The 19,159-nt window shown below is 38.8% G+C and overlaps 1 protein-coding gene across 23 annotated transcripts in view; it reads left to right on the top strand.

Annotated features, from left to right (window-relative positions):
* Positions 1-19,159, top strand: part of DLG2 (discs large MAGUK scaffold protein 2) — a 983,885-nt gene that overhangs the window by 459,014 nt on the left and 505,712 nt on the right. For all 23 annotated transcript variants that reach the window (XM_077174030.1, XM_077174027.1, XM_077174034.1 and 20 more), the window contains one exon: positions 297-458. In XM_077174030.1, the coding sequence (XP_077030145.1) occupies positions 297-458 (162 nt within the window). The remainder of the gene's footprint in view (positions 1-296; positions 459-19,159) is intronic.

Raw genomic sequence — 19,159 nt, 5'->3', positions numbered from 1 at the left:
TGAAACATGATCTGACACTACAGCTTAGCTGATCAACATCTCTTTTTCTTCATTATCAGTGTGTCATCTCAAATGTCTATTTGATGGTGAAAGTCTTGTGTATCAGTGACATATACCACAGTTCTCTTTGATACAATGGTAAAAAAGAATGACTCATTCTCTCCAGAACACACTAGGAAATCCGATGATTATTGTCTACTGTATCATATTTTTTTTGTTATTCCACAATTATATTAAAACGGAGGAATTACCTCCTAAAAGCTTATTTGTTCTTTCTTGATGTTTTCTTCTTCTAGAAATATCGTTATCAAGATGAGGATGCTCCACATGACCATACTTTGCCTCGTTTAACCCACGAAGTGAGAGGCCCAGAGCTTGTTCATGTGTCAGAGAAGAACTTGTCTCAAATAGAGAATGTCCATGGATACGTCTTACAGTCGCACATTTCTCCTTTGAAGGTAGGATCCATACAGCTCGTGCCTTTAATCCTCAAATACGAGAAAATGTGTACTATGAAATGCCTGGGAAACTTACTTTGCTGTACAAACAGACAAGCTGCTTTCTGAAATCTGTCATTGCAGATTGATTTTCTTGTGACGGGTCTTGAAGGCTTACTGTAATGGAACAGGTGATAGTTTAGTTGACAGAGCATTGTGTAGAGATGTAACCTTTCTGCTTTGAGTGAGGCTTTTGCTCGAGTAAAAATAATTCCTGGCAAATTAGCCTGTTTTTCTGTACATTGTGAAAGGAATAATGCAGGTTCTCAGCCTCAATATCACGGTGATTTTGAAATGGCAGACTTCCCTTCCTGATGATCCTTGTTCAGAAATTTTAAAAGAAATACTGTAAATGTAACTAGGTTTTTTCATCTCTCAGAAAGCTGTATCAAATTCACAAGTTATGTCTGAAAAGGGAGCTCATTTGCCTCTATTCATATCCTTGCTGCTCAAGCACTTGCAGTTTTCTGTGGGTTTTGATGCGATTCAGAGTGCTGCAGAGATATCTTTCTGTTAACTAAGGCAACTATTTATAAAATATAGAAGCTTTAGCTGTATGTAGGTCTGGTGTCCTCTGATATATCTTATTGGGCAAAAATGTTTCTTTTCCTGGTGAACCCATATAATAACCAAAAAGGAATCAATTCCGGAAAAGTTACATTTGTTTTAATAAGAATGCAGTGGTTGGAAAATATTCCTAGAGCTTCTCTGGTGGAAGGAGCATAGATGCAGTGATTAGTATGATGGGTTTTCTATTTTAGTTTCTACTAGGACTGGGAAGGGGAGAAAAAAGAAAAATATTCCTTACTAGGGGCGGTGATGTTCTGGGTAATAGTTTTCTTCCAGCAATTATCTAAGCAGCAAACAAGGCAGATGGTCTTTGCTTCCTCTGGTGCTCAAAGCCTGTGAAATGGGCACTGCTTGTCTAGCACAGTGTTAAGAGTGTGGTTACAAGTGCAAGGAAGTGTTTATTATTAAAGATTGATGTGAGTATATCTGGTGTTCATTGAGCCTTTGTGGAATAGCCATGCAAATTAATCTTTGTCCTCTGCTCTTGTTGGTCCTGTGTTTAGTTTGTATGATGTTTGTCTTTTCAGGTTTTAGTAATTTTCTGGGTGACTTACCTAACTTTTTCTGCAGAAGCCAACAGTACCAAGCAGTGATAGATCACCTTGTGCTGAGGCTATCACTTTAGTTATTTGGAAAGGATTACCTCCATGAGGCCTCTGTCTAGCATCAGGGAAAAATCACAGACCAAGCAATTTCTCTCCTGGAAAGGAAACAGCCCTGTTCCTCTAGTACTCCTTGAGTATTGTGATTACAGTGGTGTTTCTTGTTCATGAAGATCAAAACCAGCCATTATTCTTCACATTTGCAGACTTTCAAGTAAAGCTACATAATCTAAGCTGAGGGCATAGCAATGATGTCAAAAAGCTTGTTGTAAAATGAAGGGTATCCCCAGACATGCACAATTGCCTTGAAACAGCTCCCAGTCTTATTTGCTCTTGTAACAGGACAAAGTTGTTGTCTGCTTCTGTTTTCTGAAGTAATGGTAGAACAGGAGCTGTATAGTATTTCCTCTTGGAAATCAGTGTCTCCTGCAAGTTCTTCCTTCAGCATGAGGATTTTGACTCTGTCCCTTTCCCTTCTTTCCTTCAGATTCACAATGTCTTATATCTGCCTCTTAATAGTCTCTTGCCTGCCATTCAATCTAAATTTAGCTGTTTGTCTCATCAAATGGCTTTGAAGTTCCTGCTTCCTTTCCCCTGCTGTCTGTGTCCCATCTTTTAACCTTCAGTAGAGAATTAGCTCAGGAGGCTGGAGGAATTCTTCTGCTAGAGCTCATGGCATTGTGTTGCCCTTCCTATCTGAAACACCTGCTTTGGATTCACTTTTACTGTTGGTAGTTGAATGAAATCCCTGTTTAGAAGCTTTTCGTCACAGTGATTCCCACATACTTGAGAAATAGCATTGTGAACACTCCAAAATCTAGTCAGAATCAGTTACTCTCTTGAATTAGAGACTTTCCAACCTACAGCCTGATATCATTAAGCATTCTACCATCTTTTCAGCAGTATTGTGTGAACATGGCTGCAGTGAATAATGGTGAAAACAGCTTCTCTACCCATAGCACACCTTCCTAGGGAAATGTAAAATACTGGATTCTTAAAGATTAACTGGAAAATAATACCTGCAATTGAAATATTTCATGACACTGGCAATTTCAGCAGGTTAATGCTGTCAGGAACCTCGACCAAGAGCTTTTGACTCATTCTGCCTCACTTTTCTCGTTAAAGGTCAGAGCATTTAGTGCAAAGGGAAAATATGTGTACATGAAAGCCATCCATCTACTTGTACCAAGTGCTGAGGAATGCATTTGGTGCAGTTTCTGCTGCTGGGAGTGTGACTGTTAGAGTCTGTGAATGGTCAGACTGGCAAGTTCCCTTAACACCAAGCCAGGGATCACATCATATCCTGTATGCCATTAAGACTGTCCATCTGACCACTCACCCAGGCCAGCAAGCACATTGGCTGCCTGGTTTGGTGGGGTTAAGTCGCTGCCTGGCTGCATTTCACTGTCTGAATTTCTCCATAGGGACTGCAGCACCAGGCTGCACCTCTCCAGCAAGTTTTGAAGCAGTCTCTTGTGTTTAGTGGCTGCACGATGCCCTGATTACAGGATGATTACCCAATATTTGTTTTGAAATAATATCATAAAAAGAAAATGTTTGAGCATAAAAATAATCTAGTTAAGATGCTTTAGAACCAAAATGTTGTCCCAAGACCAAGCCACATGTCTGTCCTAATCACATCACTTTTCCTAAGTGACTTGACTTTGACAGAATAAGAGTTACTTATTTCCATATATTTTTGTTCATTTGGAAAGAAATCTGCAAACATCAGGCAATTATAAAACTTCCCTTTGGGGTGGCTGATTCCAGCCCTCACAACTGACCAGTGCTCACAGCCATCTGTGGAAGCCATAGGTGTTACACCCTGTCTGTGCATGTTGACTGCTTGCTGGCATCACCCTGCTCCACAGTTCTCAGTGAACATCTCAGTTTGCATCCATAATACACCCTGTCAGTTTGAGAACAAGCTTGCATTGTTACAGAGGCAGGTTTTGTGGATGGCTGAAGTTCAAGCAGAGAAATAATGGGCCTGTCTATTCCCCTGTGTACATCTCCAGGTAAAACATTCCAGGTATTCTTGAAACATTTTCTGGCACTCAGAATGGAAGCATTCAGATCATATTTTTATTAGCACCCATGATTCAAAATGCCTGATATGGCTCATGTTTGCATACAACAGATGCATCTTAAATTTTGAAGTATACAAATTCTTAAAGAATTTGGCAGTAGTTCCATATTTTAGATTGTGTGGCTTGATGTAGTCCAGAAACTCCCTTGTGGAGCTCGTTGTTATTAGATTATTAGATTGGGTATTAGCAAGAAATCCTTTACTGTGAGGGTATTAAGGCACTGTCGCAGGTTGCCCAGAGAATCTGTGGATGCCCCATCCCTGGAAATATTCAAGGCCAGGCTGGATGGGGCTTTAAGCAACCTGGTGTAGTGGAAGGTGTCCCTGCGCATGGCAGGGGGCTGGAACTAGATGGTCTTTAAGATGATCCCTTCCAACCCAACCATTCTATGATTCCATGATTCTATGATTACTGATTACCTCAGGAAGTTGTTTTGGAAACCAAAACATAAAACCTATTTCCTTCAACACCCTTGCATTGTTTCATGTGCTGAATAATAAGAAATGTTGTCCTCATACAGTCTGAAAATCTCTTTGAGACACACAGATACTTATTGTGATAAATATTGTTTAGAAATGTGAACAGATTTTCTGAAATTGAAGGTAGGCATGTTTTTCTTATCTTCCAAGTACCTAAAATCTTGAATGCACTAGCCAGATTACTCCCTTTCAGAAGATAATAATGAGCAAGAGCAGTTTTGCTGCAAACCAGACCTTCTTTTATTTTCCTTGTCTTTTTCACTTCTTCACCTTATTGTATTTTGCATTAACTTTGCTGTTCTACTTTGCTGTAGCATTTCATGTGAAGTCAACTTAGTTCTGAAAAATGCTTAATTTTAGAAAGCTTCAAACTACTGATAAAGGTTGATCTGCTTACTAGTGTGCAAAAGATAAAGTTTTCAACAGTTTAAGCAACTTTGAATGTCAAACACTGAAGTTGTAAAGGAAGTTTTCAGTTACGTGGATGTATTAACATTTGGGAAAATGCTAGCATTGCAGAAGTTTTATTAGAGTTGCCATATTAAGATAATATGGCAACTTACGTTCTTTTCAACGTATGGAGGTGATGGAATTGCCTTTTAATAATTTCTTAAAGGAAAAAAGTCTGTAGCGTAATGGAAAGGGAATTTAAAATAATCTTCTTGCACTTCCCCTTGTTTGACACGAGATGGTGTAGTAAGCTCAGAATTCTTTGGTCTGCATCTGTAAAGCTTCATAATATACTATTGAGAGTCTTAGATGCCTTAGAAAGTACTAATTCAGTAAAAAGTGCCGTGTGAATCCCTGGTGTTTTGGGAAACCTGAATTCAACACAACTGTACCTGAAAATCAGAGGCACAATTCTGTCTCTAAATTAAATATGGGCCTCTTCCCCTTCCTCCCAGGAATAGAGCTAATCAGTGTTCATTAAATGAGTGTTAACTCTGGCTCCTAAATTAATCTTTATAGTATTATTGTCATGTTAGATTTATTTTTGTTTTTCAGTGTACTCCACTTTGTTAAGATAAGCTGAAAAGTAAAAATCCTTGTAAGCATCTCACATCTCCTTGGTTGTCTGAGCATTTTAAATGTCAGGCTATTCCACCATCTCCATTTCCTAATTTAATGCCAGGTTCAACTGTAAGCATCAGTGGAAATTGAGCAAAAACATGTAACCAGGTAAATAACTATCCCAAGCTAAGTTACTTTCAAACAAGAGTGATCAGTAATGATCATCTTCAGTTGCCTCATCTTTGATAGCCTCATCTTCTGGAAGGGGTCACACTGGCTATTACTCCTTTTATTTCTGTCCCAGGTTGTTGTCCTGCAGCTCAGCTGGGTTGCTGACAGCTTGCAGAAAGTCAGGATTGATGGAATGACTTTCCAGCAGAGAGAGGAGAAAAACCATCTCCACAGGGAAAAAATGGGCTCAGCAGTCTACAAATTTAAGGTTATCCATGAATTGGCATTTGTACAAATTGCTTTACTGAAGGAGGGCTGCGTCTCCCAATGCCAGAGCACACAGATTTTTTTTTAGATTTTTTTTTAATGGCAGGAAACCCTGTCTTACCTATTACTTGAGTCATAGAATCACAGAATCATTTAGGCTGGAAAAGAACCCTGAGATCATCTAGTCCAGTCTCTGACAGATCACCACCTTGTCGACAAGACCTTGGTGCTAAGTGTCATATCCGGTCATTTCTTGTACAGCTCCACGGATGGTGACTCTACCACTTCCCTGGGAAGTTCCTTCCAATGTTTAAAAACCCTTTCATGAAGAAATTCATCCTAATATCCAATCTGAATCTCCTGTGGCACAGGTTCAGTTGCCTGGAAGAAGAGGCCAACCAGCACCTGACTTTGGCCTCTTTCAGGTGTTGTAGAGAGTGAGAAGGTCCCCCTGAGCCCCCTTTTCTCCAGGCTAAGCCACCCCAGCTCCCTCAGCCACTCCTCATCAGGCTTGTGCTCCAGACCCTTCCCCAGCTCCATTTCCCTTCTCTGGACACGCTCCAGCCCCTCCATGTCCTTCTTGCAGTGAGAGGCCCAGAACTGGACACAGGATTTGAGGTGTGGCCTCACCAGTGTCCAGTACAGGGGACAATCCCTGCCCTGCTCCTGCTGGCCACACCAGTGCTGATCTAGGCCAGGTGTCACTGGCCTTCTTGGCCACCTGGGCACTGCTGGCTCACATTCAGCTGCTGCTGACCAACACCCCAGGGCCTTTTCCAATGGGCAGCTTTCCAGCCATTCTTCCCCCAGCCTGTAGTTCTGCCGGATTGTTGTGCCCCAAGGGCAGGATCTTATAAAACTTCATGCTGTTGGTCTCAGCCCATCAATCCAGCCTGACCAGTTTCCCCTTCGGAACCTTCCTACCCTCCAGTAAATCAACACTCTCACCTGTATTGGTGTCATCTGCAAATTTACACTTGTCCCCTCATCCAGATCATCAGTAAAGGTATTAAACAGGACTGGACCCGATGCAGAGCCCTTCACACCACAAGTGACCAGAAGAGTCTTTGAGACTCTCTGTATCTAGTGTGGGAAGGATGTTTTGTTTCTGCTCCAAGGCAGATGTCTCTCTTTCCCAAGTCCTATCTCCTAGTGAGTGTGTAGTAGCCCTTGAATGTCCATCATTCTTCTTTTTATCCTCCTTAGTGCAGGAAGGTCATTCCTGTGAAGGCTTCTAGAATCTGTCACTTGCCCTTTCCTGTCTGTAATGAAACAGCTTTTTCTCCACCTCTGAAGATTTCCCTGTCCAGGTGTGAGTCAGACCTCACTACAGTGGTTGCTGTGCTTGTCCGACAAATTAACAAAGATGAGGAAAGAGGCTCTGAGGATGAGCCTGGATGATTAATGATTCTGTGAAAAATGTATTAGCCTGAGCTTCCTGGAAACTGTCATAAAGAGTAATTTTTTGTGTCTAAAAATGTAAATTAGGCAAGAGCTATTTATTTCATGAATTAACATTGACTTCAATAAAAATTGAGTTCTGAAGACAATTTGGATAAATAAGGTCAAAATTATATAGTTGGGTTTTTTTTTCAGATACAACAGTCTCATTTCACAATTCAAAAAGCTTTAGGACTATTTTTTTGATAGTGAACATTGTATAAAGACCAAAGTCATGCCCTGGTCATGGGTACTGTAAAAATAACCAAGTCTAAGACTCTCCTGATGTTGCAGTGGGTCATGTGAGCTGTAAATAAACTTGAGATGTTGCTGCCCGGAGCTGGAAAACAGTACAAGGAAATCCACTCCACAGACCTGTGTAGCTGTTTTGAAACATGGAATCAAATGGTTTGGGTTGAAAGGACCTTATGGATGATCTAGTTCCAGCCCCCTGCCTCAGGCAGGGACACCTTCTGCTAGACCAGGTTTGAGCAATTGCAGGGAAGTCCTCTGCCCAGGCAATGTAAATATCCCTAGCTTCCAGGGAGCCAGGTTTGCACAGAGAAAGCTGGTTGCTACAGCTTTCAGCATTACTGTGCCTGATAGTACTGTGTAAATGTAGCTCCTGGTGTTTTGGGGGGATAATCTGTCTGGGGCAAGAAACCATATTTATTTTTCCAGAGCTGCTGAGATCTCTTAATTCCTATTACTGGGGAAGAACCCTATGATAGAGATGAAGTTCAAATAGGGATGAAAAAAAAAATAATGGTTAATTTCTGTGGCTGAGGTGTGACAAAGAGTTGAGGCAGTGCCACAGCACAGGCTGTTCTTCCTGAGCAAAGATGCTGCATTTCAGAGGCTCTTTAAAAGCTGTGGATGACTGAGAGGGGCTGAGGCTTTGTTACATGTCAGGAACAGCAGTCTGAAGTTCTTCTTGCAGTTACAAAATTAATTGGGGTTATATAGAGGACATATTAATGTATGCATGAATATATTAACGAGCCATCTAAAATTTAATCTTGCATCCTTTTCTTTGCTTACACTGACTGCATTTAATAAGTATGGCTAATCTGCATGAAGCATTTTTTATCCCCGGGATGGCTGAGCCCAGTAGCAATGATCTTATAAGAATACTTTTGATCACTGCCCTGGTAGCTTCCTAGCTTTTGTCTTTTGGAGTTAGTTTTGTTTTGTCCTTTTTCCCCCCGTCTCTCCTTTTCAGTATGCAGTCACTGGCAAAGCCCCATGCTGCAGTCAGTCCATCAGTGGATTCCACTGAATATTCAGTAGGTTGCTTTATTAAGACACAACACTTGTTACATGTTTAATCATGTACTGCTTTTCTCTTATCTCCTACTGTAACAGCAGATAAGCATATATCATACATCTGTATCTGTAATCTATGTTTTTTAATATAAAAATACAGTCGGATTAGAGACAAAGAAAGCTCACAAATGTGCCTGTGCCTGTTCCTGCCCTTGAGGAAGTGGCAAAAGTAGCTCTGAATTTTGATTCTATTTCATTATATTTCAAGGCAAAATAAGAAGCTTATAGATTAGCATTTTGAGTAATACTTAGTGTCTCATTTTCATGTGGGCAGGAATGTCTTTCATTTCTGAGTCCTTGTCTTACTCTAAAAAAATTCCTAAAATGGTACAAAAACTGAATGTAACAATGAAGAACAGTTATTAGTGAAGAACATTTTTTTTGGTTTTGTCATCACAAAACCCATTGTTTTGTGTGCTTGATGTTTTGCCTTGGCTTTCTGATTGATGGCTTTCCACATGATTTATGTAGTTGCAGACAGTATCTTGTTATCTTTCTAGCTTCTGACAGAATAAAAAAGAAACCAAATAAAATTGCTTCTGTCAGTGGGTGATTTAATTGGAGAAATCTCAGCAACTTAAAGTAAACCTCAGGCATTGCAATCCTTTATTTTTTGGCAAAATAAATGTTGTCCTCTGATGGACACAAGGAGAGCAAGTTCTGACAGTATCTACTAGTGCACTATATGTTGTTAGACTTGCCTGAAGGATGAAGACAGGAATTTTCAAAGGAATTTGAAAATATTTTCAGGCTATGGACCCTGTTTACTTTATATGGGCCTCCTAGGTATTGAAGGTCTTTTCAAATGTTAATCTGAATTGCTGTTTCAGGAGATTTTCTGTGTTCTTGATCTACTGAGTGCTTTATCCATTAGTATTAATTAGCTGATTTGTCTTTTATTCTTTTTGAATAGCAGGTTTCTTTTTAACAATAGTCTTGTTCCTGAGCCTCTTTATTTGGTTTGTTTTTGTTTTGTTTTTTTTTTTGGGGGGGGGGGGGGGGGGAAGGGTGAAGCCTGACATATTGCAGCTATTCCTGACCATGTCTCTCAAATATAATCAAGTAAGTAGGAAATTCCAAGAATCCTTTCCTCTCACTGTCTTCCTCTAATGCTTTGCATAGTACTAGTTATTCCTTGCTTCCCTGTAATTTTCTGAGTTGTTTTTCCCTTGATGTGTTGGCCATGTGAAATACTCATAGAGTATAAAAAATACTGAGAGATGGACTGTTATACAGAGGGTTTTGGGGTTTTTTCCCCCATCTAAGATACATGAAATATATGCAATAAATCCGTGGAATAACTACTAGCTGCTATGAACATAGGATTTGTATCTTCTGCCATTTCTTTTCTCCAAGTCTAGAAGTACTAGAATATATGTAAAGTATCTGTAATGATGTTTGCCACCTTTCCAAAGTGTTTTGTGACCTACTGCTGAAAAGTGCAATAAAGCATCTTGGTGTTATTAGTCAGACTGTAACAGGAGGGATTTTTCTCAGATATGTCAGACAGGTTTAACACCAGTTGTTTCCCTAAGCTCGGTAGCTGAAATGCCCTTCTGTCAGACTTTGGCTACTGCTGACACTATTCTACAATTTAAATGAAGCACCAAAGTTCCAGGATACTTTTTCACTGAGGAATATACTGATAATTCACTCAGTCAGTGGAAGATACATGTGTTTATACATCTGATGATGTGACACATGAAAAATGTTCTGGCTTTTGTCAGTACCAGGTGTAAAAGAAAGCAGAAGTTTGCAGTTCCAGGAGCTCCGGATAGCTGCAGCCTCCAAGATGAAGAGAACAGAATCTCTTTAGTCAAACCTTATGAAAGAGTATCTTGGCAGCCTGACCAAGAACTGCTTTAGCTATTTCCAAAAGTTTTAAATTCCTATTTCTCATAGCTCTTATTTAATCTTCCTGTAATGTAGTTTTGTGGACTATTGGGCTGTGAAAAAACCAGAATTTTGACATTTAAAAGAAGAATCTTTCTGAACTGGCTATTACTTTCCAACTCTTCAAGAATCTAGTCTAAATAAGAGTTTCTGAGATTGTTATTATGTGACATCTTTACAACCTTATTATTATGTGACATCATCTCCCTGCCCATGGCAGGGAACTTGGAACTTAATGATCTTTAATGTCCATCACAACCCGAACCATACTGTGGTTCTGTGATTCTTTGATCTTGATATCAGTGGCTAACTGAGACTTCTCAAAAGAGGCCTCTCTCAAAAACAATTTTAAATGGAAAATGCCTTTTGCCATTAGGTTCCCTTCAATCCATTTCAGAAGATGATGTTACTTGCTTTTTAATAGTCTTAGGTGATGCAATTGGGAATAATGTCAAAAAAATAGTCAGCAGTCTTGATGACTCAGGTAGCTTTTTTAAGATCTGCATTGTTTACTAACTTGATTTTTCAGTGGTTTTTTTTCCTTTTGCATGACACTGTTTTGGTTTTTTTTTCCCATAGTTAATAAGTGTTCCTTTTCCCTGTTCCTTTTTCTGACTTACCATCAGGATCCATTCCTGTATTTCTCCTTACTGTATTTCTTCCTTCTCTTATTTCCATTCCTACACATACACATGGACCTTATTAATCCTTCAAGCCACCCATGAAGTACAAATTTGTACCAAATTTGTGAATGTGTAATGATTGATGCCCTCCTGTGCAAGACAACTGGACTCTTATTGATGATTTTGCCTCTTGGCTGCTTTGAGAGCAGAAGCACAGCACTGCCTGTCTCCTCTTTGTTGCACATAGACTTCAAGAACTGATTTTCTTTTATTTCTTGCTCCTGAAAGGTGGGTTCTCCTCCCCCTGAACAAAAGCAATGTGAAATACAGTTGAATATTATCAATTCTAGTGGATCTCAGTTGCCCACTGAAATGGCAGCACTCTGGGCAGCTTTTATTCTATTAATACTTACAGAAACTATGAGCCAAAGAAACTGCACTCAATTTTTTAACTAACAAATTAATGAACACCAAATTGCATTTATCTTCCAAATATGAACAGAATGAGACTTTTACATAGATAAGAGCTAGAAGTCAACTTTTTAGATTCAAGTGTTTTCAGTAAAAAAATGACCACATTCTCAAAGAAAGTGGACATAGATGATTTTTTCAAAGCCTTCCTCCCGCTACAGTTTTAATATGCACCTGCCTGAATTTTCTGCTTCCCAAAAAAAAAAAAAAATCATTAAACCTGATAATAGACTTAATAAAATTCTTATAATTGATTACATGACATTGAAAAGGCTAAAAAGAGTAATGATGTTTTTACAGCAAATAAACAAAATCTTACTTTGAAGTCTGAGTCACAAATTGTGCCTTTGATCAAGTGGATGAGCAAATGCCAAGCAGGGAAGTAGAATTTCAGTGATGAGAGTATAAAGAGTTATATTAATTACTGGGAATTAGCCAAAATAGCACTAAGTTAACAACTTTACACTTTGGGAGTGTTAAAGTCCAGTTTCTGAAGACCACATCTGCAGATGGTTTCACATTGAAATTGCTACTGTTTCCTCTTCAGGAATTCTGGGGCAGTTTGTTTCTTTCACTGTTTGCAATAAATCTAGAGATTGAGCAGATCTGAACTGAATGAGAGATTTCAGCTGAAACTGGGTTGTTTTCCTAACTGCTATCTTCATAATTTTACTTCTGTTTAGAAGATGGATTAATGTTTTGTATTCTGGACATGTTGATATCTACTTAAGGCAAATGTGAATGGGAACAGTAAAGTGAACCCAAGGGCATTTCTGTACTACCTGTACTTCACTAATACCTGTAATGCCAGGGAATGTCTGAAATTTGGCTTAGGTTAAAATACCTAAGACAGATTTCCATTTCTGAACATTCTGTTTACCTAATCTCTCCTAAAGATACTGGGCTTAGAGAATTTTAATCCTGTCTCTATTTTGGAGTTCAAAGTAGGCCATAAGGACTACTAAAAATTGTACCTCAAAGACTTATTTAAAAAAAAAAATCTGTCAAAAAAGGCAACAATCAACAAGGCAGAGCATCACATTGGTATTTATCACAGAATCATAGACTCTTCTGTGTTGGGAGGAGCCCACAAGGATCATCAAGTCCAACTTCTGGCCTTGCACAGGACAACCCCTAGAATCACACCATGTGCCTGAGAGCATTGTCCAAGCACATCTTGAACTCTGCAAAACTTGGTGCTGTAACCATTTCCCTGGGGAGCCTGTTCTAGTGATGTTTCTAAACAGAGGAAAAGCAGTCTTGAGCAAAGCCATAGAGCACCAATACATCAGTCTATCATAGCTAGCAGAGAGGTGGAGTGTTTGAATTATTTTGAAAAACACAGTTTCCTTCTCCTGTGTACTGGGAATTTCCACACCTATGCCTTTGTGTGTGCCTTTGTTTAGGGGCTGTACCTTCCTCATTTGAAGACTCTAGTATCAAACTCTTCTTACAATGCAGCATACAGAGAAGCTGGATAGCTATTTCCTAATGTCTGGATATTAGAAAAACTTTGCCTCTGAAAGGGTGGTCAAGGATTGGAACAAGCTGCCCGGGGAAGTGTTGGAATTGCCATCCTTGGAAGTGTTTAAAAAAACCATGTAGCTGTAGCTGTGGTACAAGGGGACATGGTCTACTGGTGGACTTGGTGGTGTCAGAGTTAACAGTTAGACTTGATCTGAGAGATCTTTTCCTACCTTAAGGGCTCTGTGTTTCCCTGAATAGGTTTATCTTTCAGAATGGCTTAGAAACCCTCTGTACTCAACTAGATGATAAGAGCCATCGGAAACACACATCTGTGGCTTTTCACCTTTCATATACTGGCTTTATCACCAACCTTTTTTTTCTCATACTTTCTTTTCTCATCCTGCTGAAGCAGGATGACTCAGCAGCTGACTTCTATGCCAGGTCATTATCTCAAACCAAAGGGGATCTGAGCCAGCTTGGAGCCACACGAAATGCAGCAGGGTAGAGAAACAGGCTGAGGAAAATACAATTTGGGTTTTGTCCCATTGCTCTTTTTCTCTCACTGTCCCTGCATTTTTTTTTTCTTTTCTTTCTTGCTTCCAGTACAAGGCTTTGTGAGAAAATGTATTTTACAAATAATATGAATGTGAGGAACTGTGAGAAAGGAGCCTGGCAGTCAGTGGCTGAAGTACACATAGGCATGTGCAGCTGGGGAGAAAGAGGCACAAACTGTTAAAATATTTGAAGAGATTTTAGATTTTGCTACCTTGCAGCCTGATTTGACTTTGTGATTATTCAACTGCTCATACCCAGAAAACTGACATATCTGCAATGTTGTTTAAAAATATTTCTTTTGACAGTATTCACTAGGGTGAATATGGTAATATTAAGGGTAAATGTTAAGGCTGAATACTAGAGACTCTGCTGTAAACCTGCATGCATAGAGATCATCTCACATTTGCTGGTTTTTAAGTCAGTTATAGCTATCTTAATACAGGTAATTCTGGCAATTGGAACCCAGGTTTTATTCCAGTTATTCAATTAAGCTGAAATTGCTTGTAATGTAGTACCATAATTGTAGGAGAGGCATCATTGCAAGATGGTAAGTAGGTGAGATACTAATTAAATTCTTCTGAACTTCAATAATTTAATATTCAAAGGAGCTGCTCATTGCATTGCCTCTGGGGATTACAGGGGAAGAAAACTGAACAAAAATAGCAGCCCCCAAATGATTTTTGCTGGACGACTCTCACTGAAATTTTGGCTTTGTTAGTATTGCTCCACCATTCTGGATACAAACACAGTGGGTCATATCCGTCTGTGGGTGAACACTCTGCAGACTTCAGTTAGTTCATGTGTGGGTGGATAAGTACAAAATTTTCCCAAACACTGTGAAACCCAGGGGTGGCGGTGCTGTTTATATATAATCTTGAAAAGCTGGATTCTTTTATATTCAGGCTTTTGGGAAAAGTAGGTTTCAGCCTAATTTAGGCAGGAATACATCTCCCTTTGATTTTCAAAGAACTGTAAGTCACAAACTCTTTTAAATTCCTTTTGAGAATCTCATGTGATAATAAAATGAGAGGTGTGGGAGAGGATGAAATTCATCCATTCTGTAGCATCATGCTGTAGCATATCTCAGATTGTCTTATCTTTGCTACATCAAGATTTTTGACCAGGTTAGTGCAGTCCTTCCAGCTCCTGAATACATCAAAGCAGATGTGCCAATGCCCTTCTCATTATAGCTCTTAGTAATGATCTAAGCTAGACTGGTCTGGAGATTCCTCCCTAGATGCATATTCTTTTCAAGCCTCTTAATTCAATCTGAATGATGATGATTATAATTTAGGTTACAGTATTACCCAGGGGCTCTGATAGCAGTGCAGGGCCCCATTGTCCTAAGCATCATATGGACAAGGAAAAGCTTTTATGTTGTGATACCACAGAGCTGCCCAGGCTAAAACCAATGCAAGTGAGCAAAAATTAATAGGAATTCCTGCATATATTCAAATCTTATCTAATAATCTGTCTATTACAATCAAATTATATCTACTTTTAAACTAGTGTATAATTCCTTGGCAATTTCTTTAGCTAGAGATGTTTCATGTCTCAAGGCTGAATTATAGACCAGTGCTATCTTGTTATATTTATTAGCTTTTTCCCATTAGCACTGCATCAATGCTTTGCACTTCACTGAGTGAGAAACACATGGACGCGTGTACACATTTTGGGGAAAAAAACAAACAGCCTTGGTGTTAAAGAAAAATGGTTCTGAGAATAGACTCAGTAAGAATCTGCCATGATTGCACAATGTAGAAATTAGCCCACTCCAGCTAGCATATCACCATTTGCTTACTGTGTTAATCAATTAATGTCCTTGATTTATTTCTACACGTGTTTTTAACTGAATTGATGAGCGTTACTATACTTTCAATTAGATGGGTTTTTCAACACAATTTTCATAATAATGGTTAGTGTAAATGAGTTTTCTTAATTATGGTAGGGTGAGTGCCTTATTAAAAGGCTTGAGGCATAATATAACAAGTTTTGGCACATCCTTGTGAGGACCCTTTGTTTTTATGGACACCCATCTCCACCTCTCCTCTCACAAGCCCTTTCTGTTGGCCTGCTAGGTGTGATATTCAAGACCTAAGATGGGTGGACTGTCAAATACAAATTCTCCTTAATTTTATTGGAGTATTGTAATATTATTTGGTAATGGGCTTAGTACTCTGATGCTCTATACCTTCTAAAAGTGCTGGTGGAGAGCATGTACATCTTGCTGTACTGTTCTCTGGCAATGTCTTGGGGGCTGCAGTGGCATTTGAACCTGTGATAAGATCTAATCAAGAAGTAGTAAGTTGACAATTTGATGTGCAAACACAAGAACCATCAGGGCAACACCTTATGGAAAGTCAGGATGCTGATTTGTAAGAAGTCCTTATACTCTGGAAATGGTTTCTTTTCTCCCAGAACTGCCTGTTTCCTCGAGCTGGCAGTGTCTTTCCCAGCTCTCCTTTCCCTATAAGACGTGGTCTGAATGACTCCTGTGACATCTCTGTGGCTGTGGGGAGGAGATTCATTTGCTGAGAGGCACAGTGGCTACCCAAGGCAGCTGCATCTCCAGCAGTCTGGGGCAAGAATGATCACCTGAGGAGAAATGAAAAAGATGGAGAAGACAAGAAATAACGGTTTTAACACTTTTAGTCCCATCCCAAACTTTGCCTTTCTATGTACTGCATCTACCCTGCAACTCCCACTTCACACTCTTTTGGCAAACAAAGATGGAGAAAGTGGTCAGGGCATTGGACAAGGGTGTTTTGCATTGCTAACATTGCTCAAAGACTAATTAATGTAAGGGCAGTGCTACATCCTGGGCATTCCTACTCCAGTGACTATTTTTTTTCTGAACTGTTAAGGCCACAGAGGAGGAATCTACCACCCACTTGTCCTCATTGTTTATGTTACATCTGTGCCTATCATTCTTTTGAAGATTTGGGATAGTGCAGGAGCAGTTGTAACCACTTTCCTCAGAGCTCCCAAAACTGTATATGTGCTTCAGGGAAGAAACCTGATCCTAGGAGCAAAGAACTGTATCTGCTTGGTACAGTTTGTTTTCCAGAGATGTGGGTGAATAGGTAGTTGGTATAATTTTACTCAAGATTTTTATGAGCTGGTGGTGGAATTGTGTATTTGCAAAAGAAAAATAGTAGACAAAATGTTGCTCTCTTACAAATAGTATTAATTAAGTAGGATTAGATGGCTGGTGGGTAGTTAATGAAAATGTGCAGTGCCACAGCTGTTCCATTTAGATAACTGGAAATATTTATCTGTCTTTTCAGAAACTCTAGGGATGATCTTGGGAATCACACTTCAGAAAATGTGTGCCAGGTACTTTTAATGAGATAAACATAATGGGATTGTAACAAACAGGAATAGTTTCTCTAAAGGAAAAATTGATTTCTTTTAGCTTAATAGAATCTCTGAGAGTGTCAGTAAATTAGTAGTAAGTGGAAAAGAGGCTCAACTAATTTATTTGTACTTACTAAATAACTTTGACAAAGTCCTGTTCCTCTAACATGCTAAGGAAAGAAAATACTTCTGAAAATAAAATGACAGGGAAAATTAGAGTGCTAGTGATCACAGAAGCTGAGAGAAAGGCATGGATCACCTGCAGTATGGCAGAAGGCTTATGGCTAAGGTTATCCCAAGACAGCTGGACCAGGGAAAGTCTATGCACATTTTGAAATCTTTCCTAGACAGTGCTATAGAAGTATAAATGTGAATGTTAGCTAGACAGACACAGGGCAGTTTGCAGATGGGATACCATTGTTTTGGGCAGTGCAAAGAAGATAAAGCTATATAACATTTCAGATGAATTAAACAGAACTGGAAGAATAGGCAGGTGATAAAATGCAATTTTGTAAAATATACATATCTACAGTGGAGAGGGAAATATAAATGACTCATAAATACTTAACTGATTGAATGTTCTAAGAATGACTTACAGCTTTGTAGCCAAATCTTTAAGTGACGAACTTCACTAAGCAGAATTTTTACAAATGAATGGCAAAATTCAAGAGCTGAAATACTGAAAACATTTTCATGACGTAAGAAGCTCTATTGCATAAAGCTTTTAGAAATTAAAAAGAAGAAAAGGGAACACAGATTGCAATGGGAAAAGAAAAAGGTCTTATAAACAAAATACTCTGTTAGGCCATGATGATAATTTTTACCCCCTTTGATTTTCTTCCCATTTTTTAATTTTCAATCAAGTATGAAAGGGATCAGTAGCTGGAGAGAAAGTCCCATGACTTCCATAAAAAGAGGTATAAAATTGAGAAAAAATACAGAATCAACTCATCTGGTATAAATACCAGTGAATTAAAACTGATTAAGTACTACAATTAAGAGATGGGGGAGTGAGAGAGAGAGAGCAAATGTGAAATTTTGCTGCAGCATAAACTTCTTTTGGAACCAACACCTTACTAGCCATCAGTTTAACAAAGCATCTCAGAGCCATAGGAGGGAAGGTCTTGTTTATTCTGCTGTTCATGGGTCTATTTCTTTCAAATCTGGGAATATTAATGAGCAAACATGAAGAATCAGGACCTTTTAAATAGAAGATTAAAAAGCCAGAACATATGGATCGCGAGGCACTGTGCAGATGGATAGGAAATTATAAATTACTAAGGTTCTCAGTTAAGCTGTGGAGCACAATGCTTGTTGCTGCCCCATAGATCTCACCCTGATAAAACAGGTCGGTGTTTAGAAGAACATAATAACCTCTCATACATAACCTTTTCAAGGCTGAACAGATTGGATGCTCCAGAAATCTGCTAGCTCAAGGGTAATTTCTGGAACCTGCGAAAGAGGAAAAAAAACCCATTTGAAATACGGGTTTTTGCAAATTTTGAAATTCCTTCCTAAGAAGGAAGGATGCAATATTTGAACTTCCTTCCTAAGAGGTGAACTAACACTCTCTGAGTTATTACAAAATAATAAAGACTTTCTTTTCTTTGTTTTATTTTTCCTTCCTGAACTCAAAGATCTTATGGCAACTGAAACTGTCAGAATAAGTTACATTGTAAAAAGATTCCACTGCTATTTTATGTTATGTTTTTTATTCCAGAGATGCTTGCTCATTGGACACATAATCAAAATAAAGTGATATGGTGCGTATCACTTGAAACTTCACTTGTGAACTTTATGATGTATTTTTATCATGCTCTATTTTTATCAGACTCTTAACTTAAACATTTTTCTAACAAATAGATCATTGCATTTGGAGAAAGAATTGCATTTGGAACATTTCTGTTACCTTTCTGCATCATTGACTGATGAGATCAGGTATTGAGGGAAACAAAATATATTTTAGAGAACTTAGTCTGGTTTTCTAGTAATTTCATTTACAAAAGCTGTTGATAATCTCTTTTTCAAGTTAAGTCTAAACTTCAAAACCCCAGGTAAATGAAGGACAAATTTTTGGTGTCACCTTAGGGACTGCACAAATCAATGCACAACTTCACTTGCTCCTGAGTTACTACTGAAGACCAAATTAAATGTTAAGGTTTTTCTTACTGGTTTAGCCTCAAGAAAGGCAACCAAATAAAAAAGCTGATCCTACAAGATGATGATACCTTCTTGTGGGTTTTGCTGCACAGTTTGATGCCTGTTTTGGAAGGAGACTGCTGAAATAGTAAACATTTAGTGATCTTTCTGAAATGTTTAGGAATTGGATAATGTTTAAAT

This window comes from Agelaius phoeniceus, chromosome 2, assembly GCF_051311805.1.
Source record: "Agelaius phoeniceus isolate bAgePho1 chromosome 2, bAgePho1.hap1, whole genome shotgun sequence".
In the NCBI taxonomy this organism is placed as follows: domain Eukaryota; kingdom Metazoa; phylum Chordata; class Aves; order Passeriformes; family Icteridae; genus Agelaius; species Agelaius phoeniceus.
Note: the sequence above shows the minus strand (reverse complement) of the source record. Positions and strands in the feature narration are given on the sequence as shown.